At 41.9% G+C, this 26657-nt stretch overlaps 1 protein-coding gene across 1 annotated transcript in view; it reads left to right on the forward strand.

Annotated features, from left to right (window-relative positions):
* The window catches only part of kiaa1109 (KIAA1109), a 347797-nt gene that overhangs the window by 129164 nt on the left and 191976 nt on the right, over positions 1–26657 (forward strand). The window contains exons 27-34 of the mRNA XM_084310762.1: positions 4316–4556; positions 7274–7765; positions 12010–12283; positions 14430–14567; positions 17591–17661; positions 18122–18295; positions 20938–21058; positions 22110–22259. Coding sequence (XP_084166888.1) covers positions 4316–4556; positions 7274–7765; positions 12010–12283; positions 14430–14567; positions 17591–17661; positions 18122–18295; positions 20938–21058; positions 22110–22259 — 1661 coding nt within the window. The remainder of the gene's footprint in view (positions 1–4315; positions 4557–7273; positions 7766–12009; positions 12284–14429; positions 14568–17590; positions 17662–18121; positions 18296–20937; positions 21059–22109; positions 22260–26657) is intronic.

Raw genomic sequence — 26657 nt, forward strand, 5'->3', positions numbered from 1 at the left:
GCAGTCTGCCAGTGAGGTGACTTCTGACATGAGAGAGAGACCGAGAGAGAGAGAGAGGGACGGCAGTCTGCCAGCGAGGTGACTTCTGACATGAGAGAGAGACAGAGAGAGAGAGGGACGGCAGTCTGCCAGTGAGGTGAATTCTGACATGAGAGAGAGACAGAGAGAGAGAGGGACGGCAGTCTGCCAGCGAGGTGACTTCTGACATGAGAGAGACAGAGAGAGAGGGACAGCAGTCTGCCAGCGAGGTGACTTCTGACATGAGAGAGAGACAGGAGAGAGAGAGGGACGGCAGTCTGCCAGCGAGGTGACTTCTGACATGAGAGAGAGACAGGAGAGAGAGAGGGACGGCAGTCTGCCAGCGAGGTGACTTCTGACATGAGAGAGGGACGGCAGTCTGCCAGCGAGGTGACTTCTGACATGAGAGAGAGAGAGGGACGGCAGTCTGCCAGCGAGGTGACTTCTGACATGAGAGAGGGAGAGAGACGGAGAGATATTTATGTTTGTCACCCCTTAGTTTCATCCAATCCACTTACTCCTTTATGTTTTAATAAACATCTTTGCACCAATGTGTCCCTAAACTTAAACTAATTGGTGTCGTTGCGTGATTTTTGCCATTTTGTTATTGTGAAATTGGTATTAAACTTCATTCTGAGTGGCATTAAAAAGTATTAAAAAGCCTTAAATCTGACTGGGCTAAACCTGCAGATACCCTGTATATAGTATATACAGCATTATTGTACATGCTATCTTAGACTTATATTATTTGAATATTCATTATCTGAAATACATTTTAATTAACATTTTTTTTTTTTACCCTAACCCTAACTAACCTTACTGTCATGCACTAATGTACTAATAAACCTACACTATAGCACTCAACACTTTGATGAACATTGTTACTCAGCTGATAGAGTTGTACCCTTCCTGCTGTCTTGTTGTACAAAACTTGTAAGTCGCTTTGGATAAAAGCTTCAGCTAAATGACAAAATGTAAATGTATATTGGTATATGCAGGTGTACATGATGGGTTAAATGTTGAGGTCCTTGGTTTCCACAAGGTCACCAAATTTGCAACATAACATTTAAAGGTGCTATAGATAACATTTAGCCTCTAGGTCAGGGATCGGCAATAGGCGGCCCGCGGGCCGAAATTGGCCCGCCAGCAATAATTTCTGGCCCGTCAGTTTATTTTGAGAATATGATATTTATTTTATTTTAATCTTTTTTTTTATTATTATTATATTTATATTATATTATATTAATATTATATATATATATATTATTTTTATTATATGCATACTTTATGTTTTATCCATGTTGAGAGTGAATAACAGGTGAGTGCAATGTACTGTGCTATAGGCTTGCTCAAAGTGAGGTGGACAGCGCTGGTGCTGAAATGGGAAACACGCAAGTCCATGAAATAAAAACACCAGTTCAGTAAATCATTCAAGCTTTATCTTTACTCGAGTCATGACTGACGGCACCACACATGCATGTGAACAGTAATGCAATAAAAAACAATGGAAAAACAATGCAATTAACTTTAAAGAAAAAGAGTGCTTGAAGAAGCTCCTGAAATGACGGCGCCGCGCTATAGGTATTTGAATTAAATGAAAAATACAATTTGGCATTAAACAGTAATGCAATTAAACATCTTTAGGTAGCTTCTTGCAAAGAGGAAATACCAACTCAGGCGCCAGAAGAGGAAACTACGACTTCCAAGACACAAACAAAACGAGGAGTCATATTTAAAATACGGGTTTATCGCAAAACGTGTCTCTTGCGTGTTCACATGGCAACACGAGGCTGATTGATTGATTGATTGATTGATTGAAAACTTTATTAACCGATTGCAGAATGGGTTCAATGAAGCAAGCAACTGTGATCAAGTTGGGTGGACATGGGTGGGCATTCAACGCGAGTGGACATTTGACATATTTCAAACATTAGCATGGATTGAGGAGGAAGCAGAAACAATAATAAGCCCAGGTCTGCCTGCATTATGGTGAGTTGTACATTCGATGTATAATACACCCGCTGTGGTGCTTCAAATCAAATGCACCCTTACTGATCTGTTCATGTGTTATACTAATAATAATACATTCGATTTATAATGCAAGCACCTGCATTAAAATCAAATGACTGATCTGTTCATGTGTTATGCACTGTGTGAGAGTCACTTTATAATAGAAAAAAGACAGTGCAAACATGTATATGTCGTTTATTTTTACAGAGTTTTCATTATCATTGGCCCGCCACACAATGGCTTGGGGAAAATTTGGCCCGTGGGCAAACCTAATTGCCGACCCCTGCTCTAGGTGTTGCACTAGAGCAGGGGTTCCCAAACTTTTCAGGCCAGGGCCCAGAAAATAAGGCGTCAGAGAGCCGCGGCCCAATGCACATCGTCTGGCTTTTTTTTTTTTTTTTTTTTGCCAGGCGACCGATTTTTTAAGCCAAATATCACTTCAATCCTATTAAGTTAGTTCAAGTTAGTTATTCATTTATATGTGCTATTTATGAGAGGGCTAACTTGTGGCAAAATAATAATGATAATAATAATAGCCTCATTAAAATACTATTGTTGCTTCGGTTGTTTTCAGCATTTTATGTGCATAATCTGTTATTTAGTTTGAAATGTTCGTTGAAATAAGTAGATTTTTCGTTTTTGTTTATTTATTAAGTTAATATAAAACCATATAGTCACATTTTAGAATACAATAAAATAGAATTTTAGAATACAACTAGAAACACTGTCCTGGCCTGCTTCTAAGGCTGAGGTTACACCTTTCGTATCATCTTCGTATTGTTTTCTTATACGCATCGCCGCGTATCGCCGCGTATCACCGCGACGTCATGCGCCTCGAGTCACACTTTCGTTTTTTTTTCGTTTTTGTCACCAGAGCACACTGATGTAGTACACTGCCAAAGCAGTAGGTGGCAGTAGGTGGCAAACATGAAGGCAATTTCAACCAATCAGAACGAATGTGCCAATACACTTCCTGGAAGCTCCAGCAAAGAAAATGTCAATAAGGCAGGCGCCTATGCCGCGCCACCATCTTGCTCAATGCAGCAATTCTTTTTTCAGCAAAGCCTAATAAAAGTGCAATAAACAAAACGGATACATTCACTGTGTGTTCTGCCTGTCATTTGTTGATGAAACAAAACTAACATCAACACAAGTGACCACCAAGAGCGGATAGTTTAGGCTAAAAAACGATCGGTAGCATTGTAGCATTGTTAGCTGCATGCTAACGTCAATGGAGTATGCCATTATAACAATATAGCATTGTGGCTAGAAGCTAACGTTAGCTCACGCTACTTAGCCAGCATCAAAACTGATGATATCGCGAGCTATCAGTAGTTAGATAACATTAGAGACAACGCTGTGTGTATTAAACAAAGGTGAATAGATGACTGGGCCATTTTGTTTAATGCTTGTTAAGTTGATAGAGGAACTCTGAGCTAACAGGGTCTGAATCCTGATAGCTCACGTTAGCCAGCTGCTCATGCAATCGGTAATGCTAGCAGAATGAATGGATGTAAACTTTATTTAACATATTGCATATGGGTACAATACAATACGGCTCAATACAAACAATTGTTAAGGGAATGCAGACTGTTGTAGCTTGGACTGGGGTCCTTATAACAATAACTTGACAACACATGGTAGCTGAAGCTATTTGGGACACGGAGCTCTGTCCCAAACACACACACTGTTGTCATTGTCACCGGAAGGGCACGCGGCACGCAGATGGTATCTACTGCGCATGGGCGTTTTCGCAACAACGGCTAGCGTGCTGACTACACGCTGTTGTCGACTCGTTTTTTTTGCGTATCTCCAAACGCAAACACAATTTTGCGTTTCAGCCGTATCCACAAAAAAACGCCAAAAAACGCGTTTCTGTGTAGATAGGACATGAAACGTCGTCAAAAACGTATACAAAAACGCCAGGAATACACTAGTCTAACCATAGCCTAAGTTCAGTGGCCCAAAAAAATTAAATAAAATAAAAAAAATAAAAATAAAAAAAATAACATTATGCAAAAATAGTTTTATCAATATTTCTTTGGCGGGGGGGGGGGGGGGGGTATTCTGCACCTTTCTAAAAGCTCTAACTGTATTATAAAAAAAAAACGAATAATAATAATAAAAAAATATTACTCTACCGCACTTTTAAAAGACAGAAAAGTGTTTACAGGTGGTGGAGTCGGAGGTGTAGGAACATTACAGTTCAGTACACAGAATTACTGCTTCTCTATGTATATTAGAACAGCCTGTCCATTCTACCCATAAAACCATGTGTTTCCTTCAGGTAAGGGAATAGGGCACAGGAGGGACACCCACTCCCCGGCCCCTCCCCCTGAGCTGCCGGAGAGGCGGGGCCAGCAACACCTGAGCCTCCAGGTGCCCCAGCACTCCCACAGCTCGGCCTCATCCTCCGAGGACAATAGCTCCTCCAGCGCCGCGTTCCCCCTGCTGGCCGGCGAGAGGGACAGCCCCTCCCCTAGCACCGAGGAGCGGATGTTCCCCATGAACGGCAAGAGCCCTGCGGAGTGAGTGTCACACACACACACGCATATGCACACTGGCAGGTTGAAAAAACATTAACCGATTGCAGAATGGGTTCAATGAAGCAAGCAACTGTGATCAAGTTGGGTGGACATGGGTGGGCATTCAACGCGAGTGGACATTTGACATATTTCAAACATTAGCATGGATTGAGGAGGAAGCAGAAACAATAATAAGCCCAGGTCTGCCTGCATTATGGTGAGTTGTACATTCGATGTATAATACACCCGCTGTGGTGCTTCAAATCAAATGCACCCTTACTGATCTGTTCATGTGTTATACTAATAATAATACATTCGATTTATAATGCAAGCACCTGCATTAAAATCAAATGACTGATCTGTTCATGTGTTATGCACTGTGTGAGAGGCACTTTATAATAGAAAAAAGACAGTGCAAACATGTATATGTCGTTTATTTTTACAGAGTTTTCATTATCATTGGCCCGCCACACAATGGCTTGGGGAAAATTTGGCCCGTGGGCAAACCTAATTGCCGACCCCTGCTCTAGGTGTTGCACTAGAGCAGGGGTTCCCAAACTTTTCAGGCCAGGGCCCAGAAAATAAGGCGTCAGAGAGCCGCGGCCCAATGCACATCGTCTGGCTTTTTTTTTTTTTTTTTTTTGCCAGGCGACCGATTTTTTAAGCCAAATATCACTTCAATCCTATTAAGTTAGTTCAAGTTAGTTATTCATTTATATGTGCTATTTATGAGAGGGCTAACTTGTTGCAAAATAATAATGATAATAATAATAGCCTCATTAAAATACTATTGTTGCTTCGGTTGTTTTCAGCATTTTATGTGCATAATCTGTTATTTAGTTTGAAATGTTCGTTGAAATAAGTAGATTTTTCGTTTTTGTTTATTTATTAAGTTAATATAAAACCATATAGTCACATTTTAGAATACAATAAAATAGAATTTTAGAATACAACTAGAAACACTGTCCTGGCCTGCTTCTAAGGCTGAGGTTACACCTTTCGTATCATCTTCGTATTGTTTTCTTATACGCATCGCCGCGTATCGCCGCGTATCACCGCGACGTCATGCGCCTCGAGTCACACTTTCGTTTTTTTTTCGTTTTTGTCACCAGAGCACACTGATGTAGTACACTGCCAAAGCAGTAGGTGGCAGTAGGTGGCAAACATGAAGGCAATTTCAACCAATCAGAACGAATGTGCCAATACACTTCCTGGAAGCTCCAGCAAAGAAAATGTCAATAAGGCAGGCGCCTATGCCGCGCCACCATCTTGCTCAATGCAGCAATTCTTTTTTCACGGGCCATAGTAATGTCGATATAGCTATAATATTAAAAAAGTTATAGCCCTGCAAAGAAGGTAAACATCTCCATAGGGTTTTCACACTGGCAGGTTGAAAAAACATTGTTAGGGGGACTAGTTCATTACAAATGTTCAAAAGTAAGCTAAAACCGTACTTCTTCACCTTTTAACACATTGTCCGCCATGCATTGTACCCATCCTTGGGCCCAGTCTGCCAGTGCTGTAACCCTATGGAGATGTTTACCTTCTTTGCAGGGCTATAACTTTTTTAATATTATAGCTATATCGACATTACTATGGCCCATTCAACATCGGGTATCTATCGTTCCGGATGTGGGAACGTTATATTTTTTCATTCATACATTGTCGTGTTAATACCGTCGTGAATATAAGTATGTGTTTAAGGTTTTCTGCAGTAATTCCTAAAACGCGAGTATATGATAGATTATCGATTGGTGTTTCTTTCCTATACACGCTATATTAAAAAAATCAAATGTATATGATCGGTATACATTATGCTTCATCATGCGTGAAGGAAAGGGGGGGGGGTCGTTTATAATTCCTTGATCGTCAGTAGCGTCTTTTTTTACTATGGGTTGATACGTTGATCAGATGGATTGCCGTGAAATGAATGAACAATCGGGCTGAAAATAACGTTAGTTTCCTCTTACCGTTCGCCGATGAGACTGGAGAAAAAATATTCCAATTATTTGATGTCGATCTGCTAGATCCATTTCCCGTTTGTATGACGCAATAAACGCCGAAATCATATTGATTATTGCGTTTAGAAAGCGATCCCTATGCACTCGAGTGTGTATCTAGATCCACGCTACACGATATTACTGCCGGAGGAATTTCCTTGATGTACCGAGCGCCACTTCCGGTTTGGCTTGGAGTGTAACTCGCCCGACATCCACCAGGCGGCGGTATTGAGGCATTGCAATATCAGACAGGGTCCAGCTGCAGTCCTGGAGGGAGGCTGGATGAATTATGAATGCCATGGCGAAAAAATTTAATATTGATCCCAAAAACGAGTTAACTCGTTTCTGGCGCACAACACATGGCGGGCAATAACGAATACTCGTTTTTGGCGTCCAATGTGTTAATGCACTCTGCCACTTCGATTATTGTCTATTTTTATGTCTGCTAAAACGTGATTACTGTACTGTAAATGAGAGCTATTTTATTGCACTACTTTTATTCTGTGATTTTATATGCTGTGATTTCTATAGTGTCGATTCTATGCTAATTGTATGCCTATGTCTATTTTACGTCTTCTGCTGTGAAGCACTTTGGGCTGCAATTCTTGTATGAAAGCTGCTATACAAATAATGTTTATTTATTATTATTATAATTATTCATTTAAATTTGGTTACATATCAGTAATGTCTCCTAAACGCCCCCCTCCCCTCCCTCCATAGCACCCTAGGAGACGTCCTGGAGGGCTCGCCGGTCTCTCCCAATGGCATCCAGGAGCGTGTGTCCCTGCGCTCGCCTCTCCGCTCGCCTCTCAAGCGCCAGTCCTCCGTCCAGTCGGGCCGCCTCGGCAGCACCAAGAGCCTGTCGGCCGCTGTGTTCGCCGACAAGCCCCCGCCCGTGCTCACCAGCGGCGTCCAGTTCAGCAGCGAGGTGTCGCGCAGCGACGAGAACGTCCTGGACTCTCCGCGCCAGCGCCGGAGCTACGGCTCCTTCCCCTTCACGCCCTCGGCCGACTCCAACACCTTCCACCAGTACCGCTCGGCCGACTCCAGCATGTCCGTGGCCGACAGCGAGGCCTACTTCTCGGCCACCGAGGACTTTGAGCCCATCAGCAGCGCGGACGAGGGTCCCGGGACGTACCCGGGCCGCAAGAAGAAGAGGAGGCAGCAGATGCAGCAGCCACAGCAGCAGCCATACCACATGGAGAACTACAGGTGTTTTTTGAGGGGTGGTGGTTCATTTTGCGGTATAGAATTTTGGTTGTTTGGTTTGACTTTTATTTTTTCATTATATTCAGATTGCACAAAAATGTCAACCCTTTTCCAGTTATATATATTTTTAAAGGTACATGTATTTATGCATATGCATAGATAGTGGTTTCTTTGAAAGCCGCAGTCCATGTGAGCTGTACCTCGGTCCTCAGTTGGTGCAACCTGTTTATTAAGACTTTGTCTACAGATTACAACTTGAACGGAGGGGCTCAGAGTTCAGATTATCAAAAAGGGGAAAGTGATGATGTCAGGATTATTTTACCAAAATTAGGTTTATTTTAGCTTTGCTATAAAGTCTGAAATGGAATTAAAACCCGGGTGTAAGAGCTCACATAAACATTCAATGGCCTTGCAAAGTCAGAGCTCCATTCAGAATCAGAATCGGAATCAGAAAGGTCTTTATTGCCAAGTAGGTTTCACATACAAGGAATTAGCTTTGGTCGTTTTCAGTGCGACATTGGCGGACAGACATTAACAGACAGATAATACAATAAAGAGGTGGAGTAAGATAAAAAATTAAATATGAACTAACTTAAGCACAATAGAATATAATATAATTATGGAATAAAATAAAATATAGGCCAGGGCTGTACAACTGTAAATAAAGAGGTTGAATAATATTAAAAGGGATATGAACTAAATTAAATATAGCACAATAGTACAATAAAAATAAAATAGGAATAGGCCAGGGCTGTGCAATTGGGGTGGTAGGGGTCGGCCACAATCTTACCTGCACGCATCAGGGTTCTGGAGGCGTACAGGTCCTGGAGAGATGGCAGATTGCAGCCGATCACCTTCTCAGCAGAGTGGATGACACGCTGCAGCCTGCCTTTGTCCTTGGCCGTCGCTGCAGCATACCATACTGTGATGGAGGAGGTGAGGATGGACTCGATGATGGCTGTGTAAAAGTGCACCATCATCGTCTTTGGCAGGTTGAATTTCTTCAGCTGCCGCAGGAAGAACATCCTCTGCTGTGCTTTCTTGATAAGGGAGCTGATGTTCACTGGGGGAGTCACACAGGGTGATGGGGTTGAGTGGGGCTGGGGTCCTTCTGTAGTCCACAACCATCTCCAGTGTCTTGAGAGCGTTGAGCTCCAGATTGTTCTGGCTGTACCAGGGCACCAGATGGTCAAACTCCCACCTGTAGGCGGACTCATCCCCACCAGAGATTAGTCCAATGAGGGTGGTGTCATCCGCAAACTTCAGGAGTTTGACGGACTGGTGACTGGAGGTGCAGCTGTTGGTATAGAGCAGGGGTGTCAAACTCATTTTCACAGAGGGCCACATCAGCATTATGGTTGCCCTCAAAGGGCCAAAGACCGTATAAATGTTAATGTAATGTAAAATAAATGTAGCTACACATTTACATATTGTTAAACATGTTGTTTCTGTATTTATTACTTATTCAAGTTATACATATTGCAAATGGATTTGCATAAATGTAAAAATATATGTTGGCTTATGTTATTTTAACAAATAATTTTAGTTTATCAGAACCCCATATTACTCCATCAATCAATGATCAAACCATTCAAGTAAATAACAAAGAAGAATATCATCAAATACAAGCTATGACATTAAGTTTGTTCAAAACCTTTTTGTCACAGTCAAGAGGGGCAGAACTAACAACTGTGAGCTGCAAAGAACACGTGGGACAGATGTAGCAGATGTTACAAAAACAAATGGCTGCACACAACCTTGCAGAGGCCATACATCCAACTAATGGAAGATAGTTTAATTAACTTTAATTAACAGATTGCAGAATGGGTACAGTACAGTACAGCTCAATACACACAATTGTTAAGGGGATGCAGACCAGAGAAAGACTTTCGACTTGTTTACATCAGGGTCCCCCATTTTCAATTCGTAATGAAATTGCTATTATGTGTCTGCATGAACACACAGCTGTAACTGTACTAAAAAATAACAAAATAAGGGTTGTCTCAGTTCACAACTATATTGGTCAAGTTTTGGGTGGGACTTGTTTGTGTCCCTACAGCTTCTTATTCAATTGAGCGAGATGCTCGGTTATGTCACACAGCCAGTTTGCATCCGACAGTTCAGACAATATTTCTTCAACCCTTTATTACCTATTCCGCCTGGATCTTTTTTGTATTTTGGGCTGTAAAATTGTCAAAGAATGTCTGAGGAGTAAGTGCTTTTGGCTTTTTTCCTTTGTTACTTCATCAATACCTCAGATGTTCAACATACATGTATGTGTAAGAATGTGTAATAACTAAGGCTGTCAAAGTTAAAGCTTTATTAACGCATTAACCCACAATTATTTTAACACTGCTATTTTTTAACCCAATATTAATGTAATTTTTTTTTTTTTTTTTTTTTTTTTTTACCTGAGCTCTTGGGGGGCCACATCAAATGACGTGGCGGGCCGCATTTGGCCCGCGGGCCGTGAGTTTGACACCTATGGTATAGAGGGAGAAGAGAAGAGGGGAAAGAACACAGCCTTGGGGGGAACCTGTGCTGATGGTCTGGGAGTCTGAGGTGTGTTTTCCCAGTCTCACGTGCTGCTTCCCGTCAGACAGGAAGTCTGTGATCCACCTGCAGGTGGAGTTGGGCACGCACAGCTGGGAGAGCTTGTTCTGTAGCAGGGCCGGGATGACTGTATTAAAAGCAGAGCTGAAATCCACAAACAGGATCCTGGCATAGGTTCCTGCAGAGTCCAGGTGCTGCTTGTAGCGACGTGTAAGTCGATTTGGATAAAAGTGTCAGCTAAATGACTAAATGTAAATGTAAAATGGAGGTCAAAGTGGAGTGCCATGTTGACAGCGTCGTCTACAGACCTGTTTGCTCTGTAGGCGAACTGTAGCGTGTCCAGGAGACGGTCTGTGATTGATTTAAGGTGTGTAAGCACAAGGCGATCAAAAGACTTCATCACCACAGAGGTCAGGGTGACTGGTCTGTAGTAGTCCACTGGGCCTTGGCTTTTTGGGGACAGGGATTATGGTGGATGTTTTAAAACAGGCTGGCACATGGCATGTCTCCAGTGAGGTGTTAAAGATGTCTGTGAACACCAGAGACAGCTGGTCGGCACAATGCTTCAGGGTGGATGGAGAGACAGAGTCCGGTCCCGCTGCTTTTCTGGGTTTTTGTCTCTTAAACAGTCTATTTACATCTCTTTCCAGGATGGTGAGGGAGGGGACTCAGAGGTGGGGGGCTGTGTAGCTAGCAGACTGGAGCTGCTGAGAGGTGTCGTGATCGGGTGGGGGGGATGTTGTCAGGACTGCTCCATTGTCTTTCAAAGCAACAGTAGAACTCATTCAATTCGTTGGCTAGAAGACGAGGGTTGTTGATTAAGTGGGGAGACTTTGGCTTGTAGTCAGTTATGTTCCTGAGCTCTCTCCAGATAGAGGTAGTATCATTGGCCGAGAGCTGGTTTTGGAGCTTCTCTGAGTCGTTTAGCCTCTCTCACCGCCTTGCTAAACCTGTACTTTGACGCATTGAAACTGTCTCTGTTTCCACTTCTGAAGGCCTTCTCTTTTTCCAGCCTGAGCTGTCTTAGCTTTGTCGTAGACCAGGGTTTATCATTGTTATAACTCACCCGGGTCCGAGTTGGTACACAGCTGTCCTCACAGAAGCTGATATAGGATGTTACAGCCTCTGTGTACTCATCCAGACTATTTGTAGCAGTCCTGAAAATATCCCAATTAGTAGAGTCCGGACATGCCTGAAGATCCTCCACAGCTTCACTGGTCCAATCAGAATCAGATGGATCGTGACGTGGTCAGATTCACCCAGTGGTGCGCGGGGGACGGCATGAAAGGCATTGTTCACCGTGGTGTAACAGTGATCCAAAGTGTTCTCCTCTCTGGTGGGGCATTTAATAAACTGTTTGTATTTGGGGAGTTCGTGGGTGAGGTTACCTTTGTTAAAGTTACCAAGGACAATAACTAAGGAGTCTGGGTTTGTTCGCTCTACAGCCCGTATTCATCGTCTATCCCAGTGATATCACTGCTTTGGAGGTTCTCTCTCTGATTTCTACCTTTTAGGAGAGAGTGGTACGTGTTCACAAACACTGACACAACATATGTGAATTCCTGAAATGGGTGGCATTCCCCTTTTAATGTCTCTGACATCGCTTCAGTTCCCATTAGATACAGTAGGACTATAAGGAGCCATGTTCAGAAACGAGGGACAAGCTTGTAACCTCCTGCTCTGTGTCTCTGCAGCCGGAGCTCCATCTACCACAGTGTGGAGGGGCCCCTCACGTACGTGCTGAACGGGGACCTGATCACAGAGCCTCGGCCCCTGCCCCTGCCCCCCGTCCTCCCCCCGCTGCCGCCCCAGCCCCTGCCCACCCACACCTCGCAGGCCTCCTTTGTCTCTGCGCTGGCCATGGAGGAGGAGGGCTCTGTGGAGACAGAGAAGATGGCGGAGCCGGGCCCAGTGACCCGACAGCCCCACGTCATGGCCTGCTACCAGAGCTACCTGGCCCACTACCAGGTATGGCCCGAGCCTAAGCTTACGTTCTTTCCTAGTCCAGAGGTTCTCAATCTTTTTCCTGTCAAAAGACCCACACATTGATGCACTTTTAGCCACAGACCTCCATTTGATATGATTTAGTCTCTGTGACCTCCATCTGATTAGATTGTCATTTGTTAGATATGAACATGCCAATATTATGGGGAATGCTTACCTTAACGTGACTGAATGGAAGCAGATATGGATCAGCTAGCCTAGATATTGGCCAAAAACACCTCCCAGAGTTTTAAAGGAAAACTCCAACATTTTGGGAAATTAGCTTATTTAACATCTTCCCTGGAGTTAGACAAGAAGATACATACCTTTTTTGTCTCTGTGCATGCATTAGGCTTAGGGAACAGTCGCTCCGTTAGCATAGCTTAGCTTCATCACTGGAAGTGAGTAGGGGCCGGAGCCTGGCGTTCCCACACAGTGTATAGTTTGATTGATTGATTGAAAAGTTTATTAACAGATTGCAGAATACACTCTAAATACAACTCCAAAACGTTCATGTAAACATGTTGTGACCTGTGTATTCACCACGTGGAGAAATAAAAAATTATTGAATTAGACAATTACGTTTTATAAGCAAATATACTTGCCCAACCACTACTGTATGAGCGCAGCCAGTGATTTCAACGTGACGGCGTGTTTGTTTACATTCTCATTCATTCAAAAGATCCGAACCGATTGAAGTTTATAGATACCATGACTTGAAATCCTCTTACCTTGACGATTAAAAGCCTCCCCAATTTAGAAAACAGTAATCCAATGGCTGGTATTGATAATATACAACTAACGCTCGGAGCTAACCAGCAACCGGACAGTCAAGCAGATAACGAGAGCAATGACTTCCTTTCTGGGGGGTTTCAAAATAAAAGAGCGACGTCTATAGCAGCGGAAAACGTTTATTTTGTACATTATCTAACGTTAACACGAACCTAAACTAACGTTACAACTAACCTAAAGTTAGTTTAGGTTCGTGTTAACGTTAGATAATGTACTAAATAAACGTTTTCCGCTGCTATAGACGTCGCTCTTTTATTTTGAAACCCCCCAGAAAGGAAGTCATTGCTCTCGTTATCTGCTTGACTGTCCGGTTGCTGGTTAGCTCCGAGCGTTAGTAGTATATTATCAATACCAGCCATTGGATTACTGTTTTCTAAATTGGGGAGGCTTTTAATCGTCAAGGTAAGAGGATTTCAAGTCATGGTATCTATAAACTTCAATCGGTTCGGATCTTTTGAATGAATGAGAATGTAAACAAACACGCCGTCACGTTGAAATCACTGGCTGCGCTCATACAGTAGTGGTTGGGCAAGTATATTTGCTTATAAAACGTAATTGTCTAATTCAATAATTTTTTATTTCTCCACGTGGTGAATACACAGGTCACAACATGTTTACATGAACGTTTTGGAGTTGTATTTGGAGTGTATTCTGCAATCTGTTAATAAACTTTTCAATCAATCAATCAAACTATACACTGTGTGGGAACGCCAGGCTCCGGCCCCTACTCACTTCCAGTGATGAAGCTAAGCTATGCTAACGGAGCGACTGTTCCCTAAGCCTAATGCATGCACAGAGACAAAAAAGGTATGTATCTTCTTGTCTAACTCCAGGGAAGATGTTAAATAAGCTAATTTCCCAAAATGTTGGAGTTTTCCTTTAAGCTAGGCTAGTGGTCCGTATCTGCTTCCATTCATTTGCATGCATTTCCCATAATGTTGGCATGTTCCTTAAATTCAGCAATTCCATAGCTGTCTAGTAGAGGTGATAACAGTAGAGAAAATTAAACCTAGATTAGAATGGTATACATTATCTGGTTAGGTACATTTATGAAATTTATTGACAAGTGATATTAAACTATTACCCAATTTTGTACACCTAGGGTTTCGAATGGACAGGCGTGTAGAAGAATGTGTCAATATGTAGACAATTCCTGCATGTTGCCTCGATTCTTGAGACCGAAATATTGTAAATTAATCAAGTGCATGCAAATCAGCAGACAAAGTACACAAGGTCTCTTTTCTATGGTCTGTAAACTCTGTGTATAGCAAAGTATTGTTGACTATTGTCAATACTACCAATCTTAACTGGTATGGATGTTCGGTTTGTCTGCTACCAGGTCTCAAATTGGTCTGTCAAGCAACCCACCAATAAAAGGACGTCCAAGTCCTCTCTGCACCGCCCCCTGGATTTGGACACGCCCACCAGCGAGGAGAGCTCCACCTCTTTTGATCAACTGTCTGTTCCAAGCTTTAAGGTGGGGATATTGGGTCTCATTCATCAACGGACTTAAGACAAAAGATCAGACAAAATGTTGTCCTAGCTCCACTTAAGAAACTTTCGGGCAGATTTTGGGATTCACCAACGGTCCCTTCTCCTGGATTCGGTCTTAACTAAGAGCAGGATTTAGGAGCACTGAAGAGCAGTCGTAAGTCGGACAGACTGGTGTGCGGCGTGTTCTTAAGGGCTTTATTTTGCAGGAATCATGGTGATTGCGTTCATGTCAACTATACAGACATCCTTGGAATAAAATAATCATAATAATAATAAATATGACTATTTGTATGATTAAAAAATCTAGTTTTACATTTACAGTCATGCCTCAAGAGGCATCGTGATGTCCGAAAATGTGGATAAATAAATAAGAACTAAAGCTAATCACATGGATATATCTATAGTGGAATAGACGGTATTAATATTCCATATTTATACAGTCTTGTTTCGCGCTCCTAGCCACACACACACACACACTGTATAGCCTACGTGTGTAATGAATGAACAGTAGGCTTATATTATTCTAATTACTTGTTTCATTAGGAGATAGTAGATACTGTATGCGCTGCTCTATAGTAGTACGTACAGTACACATCTTAGCATGACATCTTAAGGCCGCCACAGAGTCGGGCGTACTGTGAGCGGACCGGACTCTGCGCGGCATGTCCGCAATCGTTTGAGGTTTCAGTCAAGCTTACCACCGCTTACCAATTACCTACATTTCTCATGCCAGTTTACTACATTTAATGCAGGTCGATGTCAACCAACACGCCAAGCAGCCTTTTGTGTGACACCGGTGCGCAACGCCTCTGTGCAACGCCTCTGTGCATGGTTCGCACAAGGTCCTTGAAGTGCTTGAATTTTGACGGAAAAAAGTCAAGGCCTGGAATTCCTTGAAAACAGCCAATCTTTTAACAAGGTGCTTAAAAAATCCTTGAAATTCAAATCAACCATTTGCATTGAAAGTTTTGTTCATCCATGATAAAATAGTTCTGAATCAAGAAATACGCGTTTTTAATCTAAAGTTTAACTAATTGTCGGAAATTGGGTTTAAGCCATAAATATTGGATTTGAGTGAATTGTATCCTTTTAAATCTGTGATCTCCTAATAAAACAAGTCATTAGAATAATATAAGCCTACTGTTCATTAATTACGCACGTAGACTATACAGTACGCATGCGTGTGTGTTCTTGCGCTGCGGCAGGTGGCCATGAGAGCACAACAAGACGTTATAAATATGGAATATTGATAGTCTATTCCACTATAGGTATAGTGTGCTGTATGATGCATTTGAATCTAATCAAATTTTGATCCATCCCAAAGCGCTTCATCGCTGCCTGTTGAATGTTTTGCGCACGGCCCTCGTATTATGAGCTGGAGGGGCGTGTCTGTATGCAAATTATATAAACAGGAACGCACGTTCCAGTTTGGAATGAGTGATGTACGATCATTCAGGGGTTCACAGCTGTGATCATTTGGCAAGTTAAGACAACCTCTCCACGCGTTGGTGAATCCGGGGGTAATTGTCGTCGGCTTTCTCTTACAACCTTCCAAGGAGGTTGTCGTAAGAGAAATCTTAAGACAATGTTGGTGAATGAGGTCCATTGTCATTGGTGTCTGTACATACATGATATACCCTTGTTAGATACACGCTGTTATCAAATCTGTCTGAAGAGAAGTCGGAGAGTCATCCATATCTAGGAATTTGTCATACATGTTGTTGTTTTTCTTTCATATTTGAAGTCACAAATGATTGATAACAGAGAATGGGTAATTTGGTCAAAAAGGACAATTTAGTGATTGAGAAATGTAGCTTCTACACATGCTCCACCAAGTCCTTAGTTACCGTGACTTGTAGCAGAGATCATGATTTATCTTAACTCATTGGACGCCATGCATTAGCCTCATCCTATAGTAGCTACCACCATCGCTGTAAACGGTGGGAGTCGCTCACCTTGTTTGCAGGGCTATAACTATTTAAATATTATAGCTATATATGCAATACTATGGCCCATTTGACATCGAGTATCTATCGTTCAATATGTGAAAAAGGAATATTTTTTCCATCCATACATTCTCTTTTTATACCGTGGTGAATATAAGTATGGTTTTAGAGTGGTCTGGGGTAATTCCTGGAAGGCTAGTAATAGCCTGTGACGCATATTATACTTAATCCATTGGCATTTCGTCGCTATACACGCTACAATAGAAAATTCAAATGAACATGATCGGTATATTATGTTCCATCATGCATGCATGAAAGGGGGGGGGTCGTTTATGATTAATTGATTGTCAATAACGGCATTCGTTAGTACAACAGCATACGTTGATCAGGGCGATGGCTATGAAAACAATGGACAACCAAGCTGAAATTGACGTTAGATTGCTCTTACCTGTGGCCGATGATAATCCAAAAAGAATATTCCAATTATTTGATTGCCATCTGCTAGATCGTATGTCCATTTGGCCCACGCCATAACGATTCAATGCGATCGAGTGAAGGTCTTGATCCACGTTACAAGAAAACTCCGCCCGGATGACTTTCAGTGACGCACAGCCCCATACACAGAGACACAAAGGGAGTGCAACATCGGCTGCATACCACCAGGCGGCGGTATCGGACCGTTGCGATCTCAGACACATTGCCACACAGTACCACAGTATACCTGGATGATTTATGAATGGAAATAGCTAATAAAAGAAATAACGATCCAATAACGGGTATACTCGTTGTTGGCGTTTTCCGATTGGCGCGCTATAACGAGTATACTCGTCGTTGGCAGGGAAAGGGTTAAAAGTCACATTTAACCTCAAGTTTAAGTAGATTATAGTTTTGCTCAACATAAAATCACGTCACTTTTAATTATTTTCTCTGAATATGTTTTATAGCGAGTAGTTTCTTTGTCCATCTTTAGTGCCATTCAAACCTGCCATAGTGTCCCATCTCCTCATTATATACTATTATGTCTCTGTTACGTCTTAAGACTTGTTTTGACCTTTCTCAGGTGGTGAAACAGGGTCTGTCGGCCAGCTCTTTACTTGACAGAGGGATTCAGCTGATGGGAGATTCAAACAGGTAGTTAGTAATATACTAACGTGGAGTACTTAAATCTCTGGGTCAGTCCATGACATGGGAACTCACAGACCTTTAACCTTTCTGTGTGAGAAAGATGTTCATTATTGAACATTACATACAAAGTATATTCAGAAATAGACTAGATGTATGAAAAAGACATGAAAACAATATAGAAATTATTATGGATATAATATAGATAATAATTATGATATTGTCAGATGTGTAGAATTCACCTACTTACAGCAGGGGAAAAAAATCGATTTGAGATTGCACACAGATTTCTGATTTGAATTGAGTACATGCATGTAACCTCATCCTTTTTTTAACTGACAATACCAACATAGTATTTAAACGATTAAATTATAAAATGATAGATAGCTACTTTTCCTAATTTTCCTTTCCGATTTGATAATATAATATACTTTCCCCCCCCCTCACCTGCTTATTCTCCCAACCCCAGCACGCCGTACACCCCTTTGGACAAGAAGGCTATGGAGAACACGGATGAAGACACCACCACAGAAGACTGGACGTTGGAGCAACCTCTGGCCCAGACCAGGACTACAGCCATCGTAGAGGTGAAGGGTGCCATCGATGTGGTGCTCACCCCTCTGGTCGCTGAGGCTTTGGACAGGTAACCTAGCAACCCCACCCTCCACCTCTGCCTTGGGAAGAGAGTTGGGAAGTAAAGTATTAGTATTTCATTTAACTGGATGAGTAATCTGTTGAAAAAGTACAGTCTTTTTCAGGTTCAGTATCTTAATGTTATGATGGTTTATTAGCAGTACAGTCTTTGCAGTACAGAGGTTCAGTATCTTAACTTTATGATGGTTTAGTAGCAGTACAGTCTTTCCAGTACAGAGGTTCAGTATCTTAACTGAACGGGCACCGGTTGAGAGAGTGAACAGTTTCAAGTACCTCGGAGTCCACATATCCGAGGACTTGACATGGACCACACACATTGACAGTGTTGTGAAGAAGGCACGGCAACGCCTCTACTTCCTCAGGCGCCTAAGGAAGTTCCAAGTCAGTCATAAGATCCTTAAGAACTTCTACTCATGCACAATAGAGAGCATCCTGACATCCTGATATCACCTCCTGGTTTGGGAATAGCACCGCACAAGACCGTAGCAGACTACAGAGAGTGGCCCGTTCAGCCGAACGCACAATTGGAGGGGGGCTTCCCACTGTCCAGAACATTTACAACAAGCGGTGCATGGGTAAGGCTAAGAGAATTATCAAAGACTCCAGCCACCCAAACAACTGCCTCTTTGAACTGCTGCGGTCAGGCAAGCGATACCGGAGTATCATGGCAAGCACAGAAAGACTCAGAAGAAGCTTCTATCCCCAGGCCATCAGGATGCTCAACGAACAATAACACTATGTAACAACCATCAAATGCACTCACAGCACACACATCCACACGCACACACTCACTTAAACAAACAACTCACTGCGGCACCCACTTTACACACTTTAGAACACCTAAACACACTTTATATTTATTGGTAAAGAATTTGCACTACAACCCATACCTCATTACACCTTACTGTAAATTGTACCTAAATTGTACCTCATCCCATTTCTGCTTTGCACTATATAGTATATTGTATATTAGTATATTGTATAGTATATTGTATGGTAACTCAGTTACTTCTACTCTGCATTGAACATTGTACATATGTACATACTGAACACTTGTGTCCACGTACGTGACTTCTATTTTTTACTTGCTATACTTCTTTTATTTTATACTTATCTATTTTTGTCTAGCACAGTCTCTGGAGCGTAACAGAAAGAAGCATTTTGTATAAAACTATTCTGTACTTCTGTATGACAACTAATAAAGAAACTTGAAACTTCAACTTCAACTTTATGATGGCTTAGTAGCAGTACAGTCTTTCCAGTAGAGAGGTTCAGTATCTTAACTTTATGATGGTTTAGTAGCAGTACAGTCTTTTCAGTAGAGGGGTTCAGTATCTTAACTATTGGCTTTGGGTACCCCTACATAGAGTGGGAGGTGGCGGTGTTGGCTATGCTACTGGTTTTCCTTGTTTTCTTTTGCGGTCCGATATGGTGTGTAATCCCACACGCTACATGAGTTATTACTGCTTAGTTGTGTCTCTATAATGTATGCAAGGTGGCAACAGAACTACGCTAAGGTAGACTACTACCAGGCCAGCATGGGTGTGTGAAAAGCAGCAGTAGGGACAACGGTAACAACAACAAGGGATGGGACCGAATATTCGAACATTCGAATAGTCGTTTCTGTTATTAAGATCGATTGAATTTTTTTACAATCCAATATTTGTTTTGTGAAATGCTTTTTATTAAATTTTTTTTAGCAAACATTCTTATTTAATTCCTTTTTATATTTAGAGGCAGCCTAATTTTCATAGCCTAATTGATCAAAAAGATGCACATGCTACTGTTTCTGTTTGTTTATTAAAGCCGGTTGATAGGCCAATGCAATGCTGTTATTATAGGCTACGATGGTGAATGGTGTCATTTTGATTTATTGTCGGTCAGCTGATTTAAAAAAAATTATAATGATAATAATTAATATAATTTTTTTTTTTTATACTTTTTCTATTCGAATATTCGATATTATGAAACACGAATCAGCTTAAAAAACAGTCTGTGGTTGGGGTCTTTGATAATCATGCAGGCTTTGCTGACACATGGTCTGTTGCATATGTCCTGGATGGAGGGAATCTCACATCAACTGATGCTCTAGGCTGTTTCTACGACCCTCTTATCTGTAGCGCTTTGCAATTGAGGGCAGAGCAGTTCCCAAGTGTTTCAGCAGATATTGCTAATTGGCTCAAGCACAGTGTGTTTACAATCGGGAAACCCTTCTATAGTATGTTTTGGTATTCAGTAGAAGAGCGAGTGTCGGACATTACTTAATACACAAGCAGGTACCTATACAGGTCATCTGATTCTACAGACCTACAGAACGTACACTGGTCACAGTGCTGTCTCAGGTCATCTGATTCTACAGACCTACAGAACGTACACTGGTCACAGTGCTGTCTCAGGTCATCTGATTCTACAGACCAACAGAACGTACACTGGTCACAGTGCTGTCTCAGGTCATCTGATTCTACAGACAAACAGAACGTACACTGGTCACAGTGCTGTCTGTTTAAACTGCCTTCTATCCACAAGTCCTAATTATAAAGTATTTGCTAGTTTTGGATCCTCCTCATTCTAATCATAGTACCTACTGTATGTGTTGAATATGACTATAAGAGATGGCTTGGTCTGTTTCAGGTACATTGAGTCCATGGTGCATTTTGCCAGCGTCCGTCACCCTGCAGGTATTCTAGACGACCTACACGGGAAGGTTCTCAACGAAGCCTATCAGATCAGCAAGTCCACAGTCACTGAGTCTGTAAGTAACCACAGTACACTGCCTCGGAAGGCAAACGCCGTACAATAGAAGTTGGCATGCTATAATATAGAGAGGAACGTTTCTTGATTCACAAAAATAAACACACACACACATACATAAATAAAAGGTGATTGAGTATCATACAACAGTAAAACAGTCTCATACAATAGTAGAACAATCTCATACAACAGGAAAACCGTCTCATATGGTTTGCATATATGGTAAATGGTCTGCATTTATATACCGCTTTTATCCAAAGCGCTTTACAATTTATGCCTCACATTCACTCATACATTCACACACCGATGGCGGAGGCGACCCTGCAAGGTGCCAAGCTGCTCATCAGGAGCAGTTAGGGGTTAAGTGTGTTGCTCAAGGACACTTCAACACGCTGCCGGGAGGAGCGGGAATCACACCAGGAACTTTCAGATTACCTGTTTATCATATAAAGATACAACAGTCTCAAACAGATGGAACTGTCTCATACAACAGTACAACAGTGTCATACTGTATGATTGTGGATAGAACAATCTCAAACGGCATGTGCTACAGGGCACATGACGTGGCTTTCTAACAGGGCCCTCTGACACAGAGACACGGATGATGTTATTCCACAGAAAGGTCATTTTATTTGCAGGTAAAAACAGGCCAGTAGAATGTGTGCTGGGTGAGCATGGCTGGTTTATTCTTTGCTGAGTCATTTAACTCAGAACACAACAACAGGTGCACTGAATCAAGTCATGCCATGGTTACATCAAAGGACACACGGGCTACGTTCCATTAGTCATTTGCCATGTCCTTTTTGTATATAGTATAACAAATATAAATCCTATGCTATGTCTATGATATTTTTATATTATTAGTCGATGAGTGAGTTAGTGATATTGGCGGTTTATAGAAGTGCTTCACATCTAAAAACAGAAAAGGTCAGAATAAGTAAGGCTAATGAGGCTTATTTCAATTTCAATAAATCTTTTTATAAAAAATTCTTTTGTTGTACAATATTGTCTCCCACTATTTCTTCTTTCTGAACCACCCTCATCCACACAAGAGCCAAACAGCCAAGCAGGAACACAAGCTGTCCAAGACTGAGGGCACGACCCCTGGCTTCCTCAACAACCCCCAAGGCCAGACCGACCTGTCCGTCAAACCGGACAACGTGAAAATCAAAGGGCTCCAAGCCAATGTCTCCATCCCCAAGGTAAGCCTCCCCATACTCTGATGAAAAGCCTCATCAACCTGACCAGGCCAAAATCCAAGCCTCATCAACGCCAAACCGGACCAGGGAAAAAAATCCAAGCATGCAGATGAGATATGAATAATGATGTGCAACTAATTTCTACGTTTCTATAGACTTGTTTTGCTACAATTTTAACATTGTTGAAACATTGAACGTATTTTGTGATCATAATGCACTTTCTTAAACAGGTGGTTTGTCTATGGCATTTGCAGATATGGTGTTTGTTTGGATAAAATTATTCTGGTTATTTTCAACTAGACCATTTAGATTCTGTCCATTGGACTACTGTTTTTCTTCATCCTCTTCTCTACCACCAACTCTAGTTAGTCATTGATATACCAGACAGTCTAGCCTAGGGAAACGGACTGAAGCTCTTAGACATATCTGCAAAAGCAAGCAGAAATACAAGTATATACAGTATATCAATTCCATTACACTTTTCTTTATTATTTATTTTGTATTACAAATATCTTTACTTTTCCATTTTGAACAGATAACAAGACAAAACAACATTACAACACGGAACCCTTATTCACATCCATACACCCACCCACCCCCACCTTGAAAGAGAGAGAGGAAAGCCAGTAAATACATAAATGAATGGATAACCAAAAAAGAAGAAAGAGAGAGAAATAGAAAAAGGAAGAAAGAAGAGAAATGGAAAGAAAGGAGGGGAGATGCTTGGGGCAGGAGAGAAGCTTAACCCCTTCACCGCCGCACTACCAAACGGTTAACCCTTTCACTGCGACAATACACAGAAGGCTAACCCTTTCACTGCCACATGACAGAAGGTTAACACTTTACTATCACACAACCGACGGTCAAAAGGGGCTCGTTGGGGAGTCTCCCGAAGGTTGAGGAGCGGCTGCCATCTGTTAGTGAACTCTGCGGGGAGCCTCTAAGTGAGAATTAGATTTTCTCTAAAACATGTCCTCTAACAAGGAAGCTGGAGATGGGGGAGCAGGTAATTTCCAAGTGACACAGAATTTCCCCAAGGGGATTAATAAAGGAACACTTAAATGTGATCCTCCTCTGCACTATAAGAGAGGAAAAATCAATAACATGGAATTGGCTAGTGGCGATTTCTGAATGATTTTGCGAACTCCAAAGATTGTGGACATAGTTGCAGGTCTATTTCCAGGATATCGGATTTAAAGAAAGTGTCCCAGAATGAGTGCAGTTTGGGGCAGAAATAGAACATACTGTATAGCTGGCAGGAGAGTGGCTACAGCGATCTATCACTCACGGTGGGATACATCTCGGCTAGTCTTGCTTTAGAATAATGGAGCCTATCTAGTACCTTAAACTGTATAAGGCTTAATCTAGTGAACAGTTAATCGCATCGATTGCCCCAGCCCACTAGTCATCCGACAGTTCAACATCCATCTCCCCCTCCTAAACGGATTTAGCTTTGCGAGAAACATCATCATTAAATGACAGATGGGTCTGAGAGATGAGGAACTTCCAATCGGGTTTAATCTTGAATAGTTCCTCCCGAGTTAGTAAGGCGGTGGTGGTGGTGAACGGAACGAGGGAAATTGAGTCCTTACAAAGTTCCGTACCTGAAGATAGTGGTAGTAATGTAAGCGTGACAAATCATATTTGCACATTAGAGATTCAAAGAGAAATTATTGTTGAGAAAAAGATCCCGAAAGCAAGCGATTCCCTTCCAAGCAATCGTTAGAGGAATGGGGAAACGGGTGGTTAGAGGTGATTGGCCCTGGAGTTGATGCCAGGGGGCGAAATTAATTTATTTAGGGATTGAAAGAAGGATTTTGGTAGAAATAGTGGGATTTTTTGGGAGATGTAAAGACATTTGGGAAGGATGGTCGTTTTTATTGTATTACCGTACTTTTCGCACTATAAGCCGCACCTGACTATAAGCCGCAGCACCTAAATTGAATGATGTGTACATATATAAGCCGCACTGGACTATAAGCCGCAGGTGTTTTAATGTTTAATTACCATATGTAATTAGCATTGGGACACAATACTGTCGGACAAATAACAAGAATTAACTCATTTACAAGTTGTATTAAGTTTAGCAAATAAGGGAACAGATAAATAACATTTCAATGCAGTCAAAAAAGCTATATTTAGATTTTTACATTTTCGGGTTTGGTCACGTCGAGTCACATATAAGACGCACCGTTATATAAGCCGCAGGGTCGAAAAATGGGGGGAAAAGCCGCGGCTTATAGTCCGAAAAGTACGGTACTTCTGCCACTTAGAGCCAGGTGTTAATTATTCCATTTCTGAAAATCAGATTTAGTTTGAGAAGCGGAAATAAAGGCCACGTGAGTGAGTAATGTTCACCCCAAAATATTATAGTATAGTGAGACAAGTGAAAAGGCAGATCTGGTTGTTGCAGACTCGATGCGGAAGTGTTAATTGGGAAACATTTGCCTTTTTGATAATTCAGTTTATACCTGTAAAAAGTGCCATTCGTCTAGAATAGAGATTATATTTGGAATAGAAGTTGCCAGATTCATAACATAGAGTGATCGTCCTCACGATGCGCTGTGCCCTCCTGACAAATACCTTGAAATAGGGGGGAAGAGCCTAACGTGATTTTGAAAGGGGTTCAATCGCCAAAACAAACAGTAGGGGACTCAGAGGGAAACCTAAACGAGTCCCTCATGAGAGAGGAAATAGTCAGACTACTGTACAGACACGCCTGAGGACGAGTATACAGAATCAAAATCCATGCGACAAAGTGGTCCTCAAAGCCAAAGTGTGGCAAATATATTATCCCACTCTACCCTGTCAAATGCCTTCTCTGCATCCAACAAGATGACAACCTTGGGGGGTTTGTTGACATGATAAGAATAGATCATGTTCATGAGGGCAAGTAAATTGAAAAAGGAGTGGTGTCGTTTTATGAAAACTGTCGACCCAAAAGGATGTCTGGAAGAATCGTCTCCAGACGACAAGCCAACAATTTCGCCAGCACTTTTACGAGGGATAAAGGTCTGAAGGACCCACAAGTCCTTGTGTTTCTTAACCCTTTCACTGCCACACTACAGAAGGTTAACCCTTTACTACAGTATCACACTACAGATGGTTAACCGTCTGTAGTGTGGTAGTGAAAGGGTTAACCGTGTCTGTAGTGTGGTAGTAAAGGGTTAACCTTCTGTAGTGTGGTAGTGAAAGGGTTTTTCCCTTTGTCGTGTGGCAGTGAAAGGGTTAAGACGGAGAAAGGTTTAAGCCTGAGTAGGGTGGGTGGTACTCTACCTAGAGACTCTACCTAGAGCGGGGATAGTTTAGCAAAACCTTTTGAAACAATTCTGTCAAGTAATCGTCTGGGCCTGGGGCTTTATTACTTTGCATTACTTTGATAGTTTTGATTATTTTATCTAATTTGAGCTTAATCGTCAAAGAACTGATCCGTAATGGTGGTGTCTGGGGATTCTGGTTTATCCGGCACAGAATATAATGATACAAATGCAGCATTTATATCAGGGGGGCTAGATAGCAAATTGCCAGAAGAGTTCTTAATTTGTGGGATCAAAACGAGAAGCAGCTTGTCGCTTAAATAGTTACAGATTGGTTACCTTCTGTTTTTCACACAAACCACCCCCATTTACTGCCTCAGTGTGCCACTGGGTGGTACCTACCAAGACATGTCCATGGCTCTCCTCCAGAACCGCAGAGCTGGCCCTTTGATACATTCACATGCAATCAAGAAAACCCTGCCACTGAACCAAAAAAGAAAATCATGTAATATATGCGTTTTGGCGACCGAGATGAATGGCGAGGCAGGACTGACACCATTTGTAGCCTACTACAGTATATACCGGCATGCGAAGTGATTTGTTGGTGGATGTCAGCTTTATTCACACTGGAGAGGCTGACTGACTCCTTTGAATTATGTCAATTTGGGACAGACAGATTAATGAGGAATGCAAGCCGGCGCAAAGCATAATGGTATATGACCGTTATTTCCATCAATCATATCTGGGCAAAAACATGCCTGTCAGAGGCGATGAGAACTACTAAATAAAGTGCAAGGCAATGTTGGGTACTTGTGTACACAGCCATGCCTTCCACAAATCAGTGCACCGAGTTCCCCATCAATCCAACAATAAAACTATTGGAATGATTTGATTGTGTGTTTTTGTATGTAGCATAGACTATATACTAGTTTCATTGTTACTATGTTTAGGGTTAATTGTAGTAGATATAAACATTAGGAATAACTTACTTAGTCAAATGGGTCCGGTTAATAACAGCTTTATTAACCAGAGAAGATTAAATGTTACAACAAGGTAGAGAATATGGCTGAAGACCCTTTCTGGACACCGACCAGCTTCGTCAATGAGGAAAAGGCCTCAATCGGCTTCTCAGGGGTAGATAGGT

Source organism: Notolepis coatsorum, assembly GCF_963971535.1.
Source record: "Notolepis coatsorum genome assembly, chromosome: 3".
NCBI classification, from domain to species: domain Eukaryota; kingdom Metazoa; phylum Chordata; class Actinopteri; order Aulopiformes; family Paralepididae; genus Notolepis; species Notolepis coatsorum.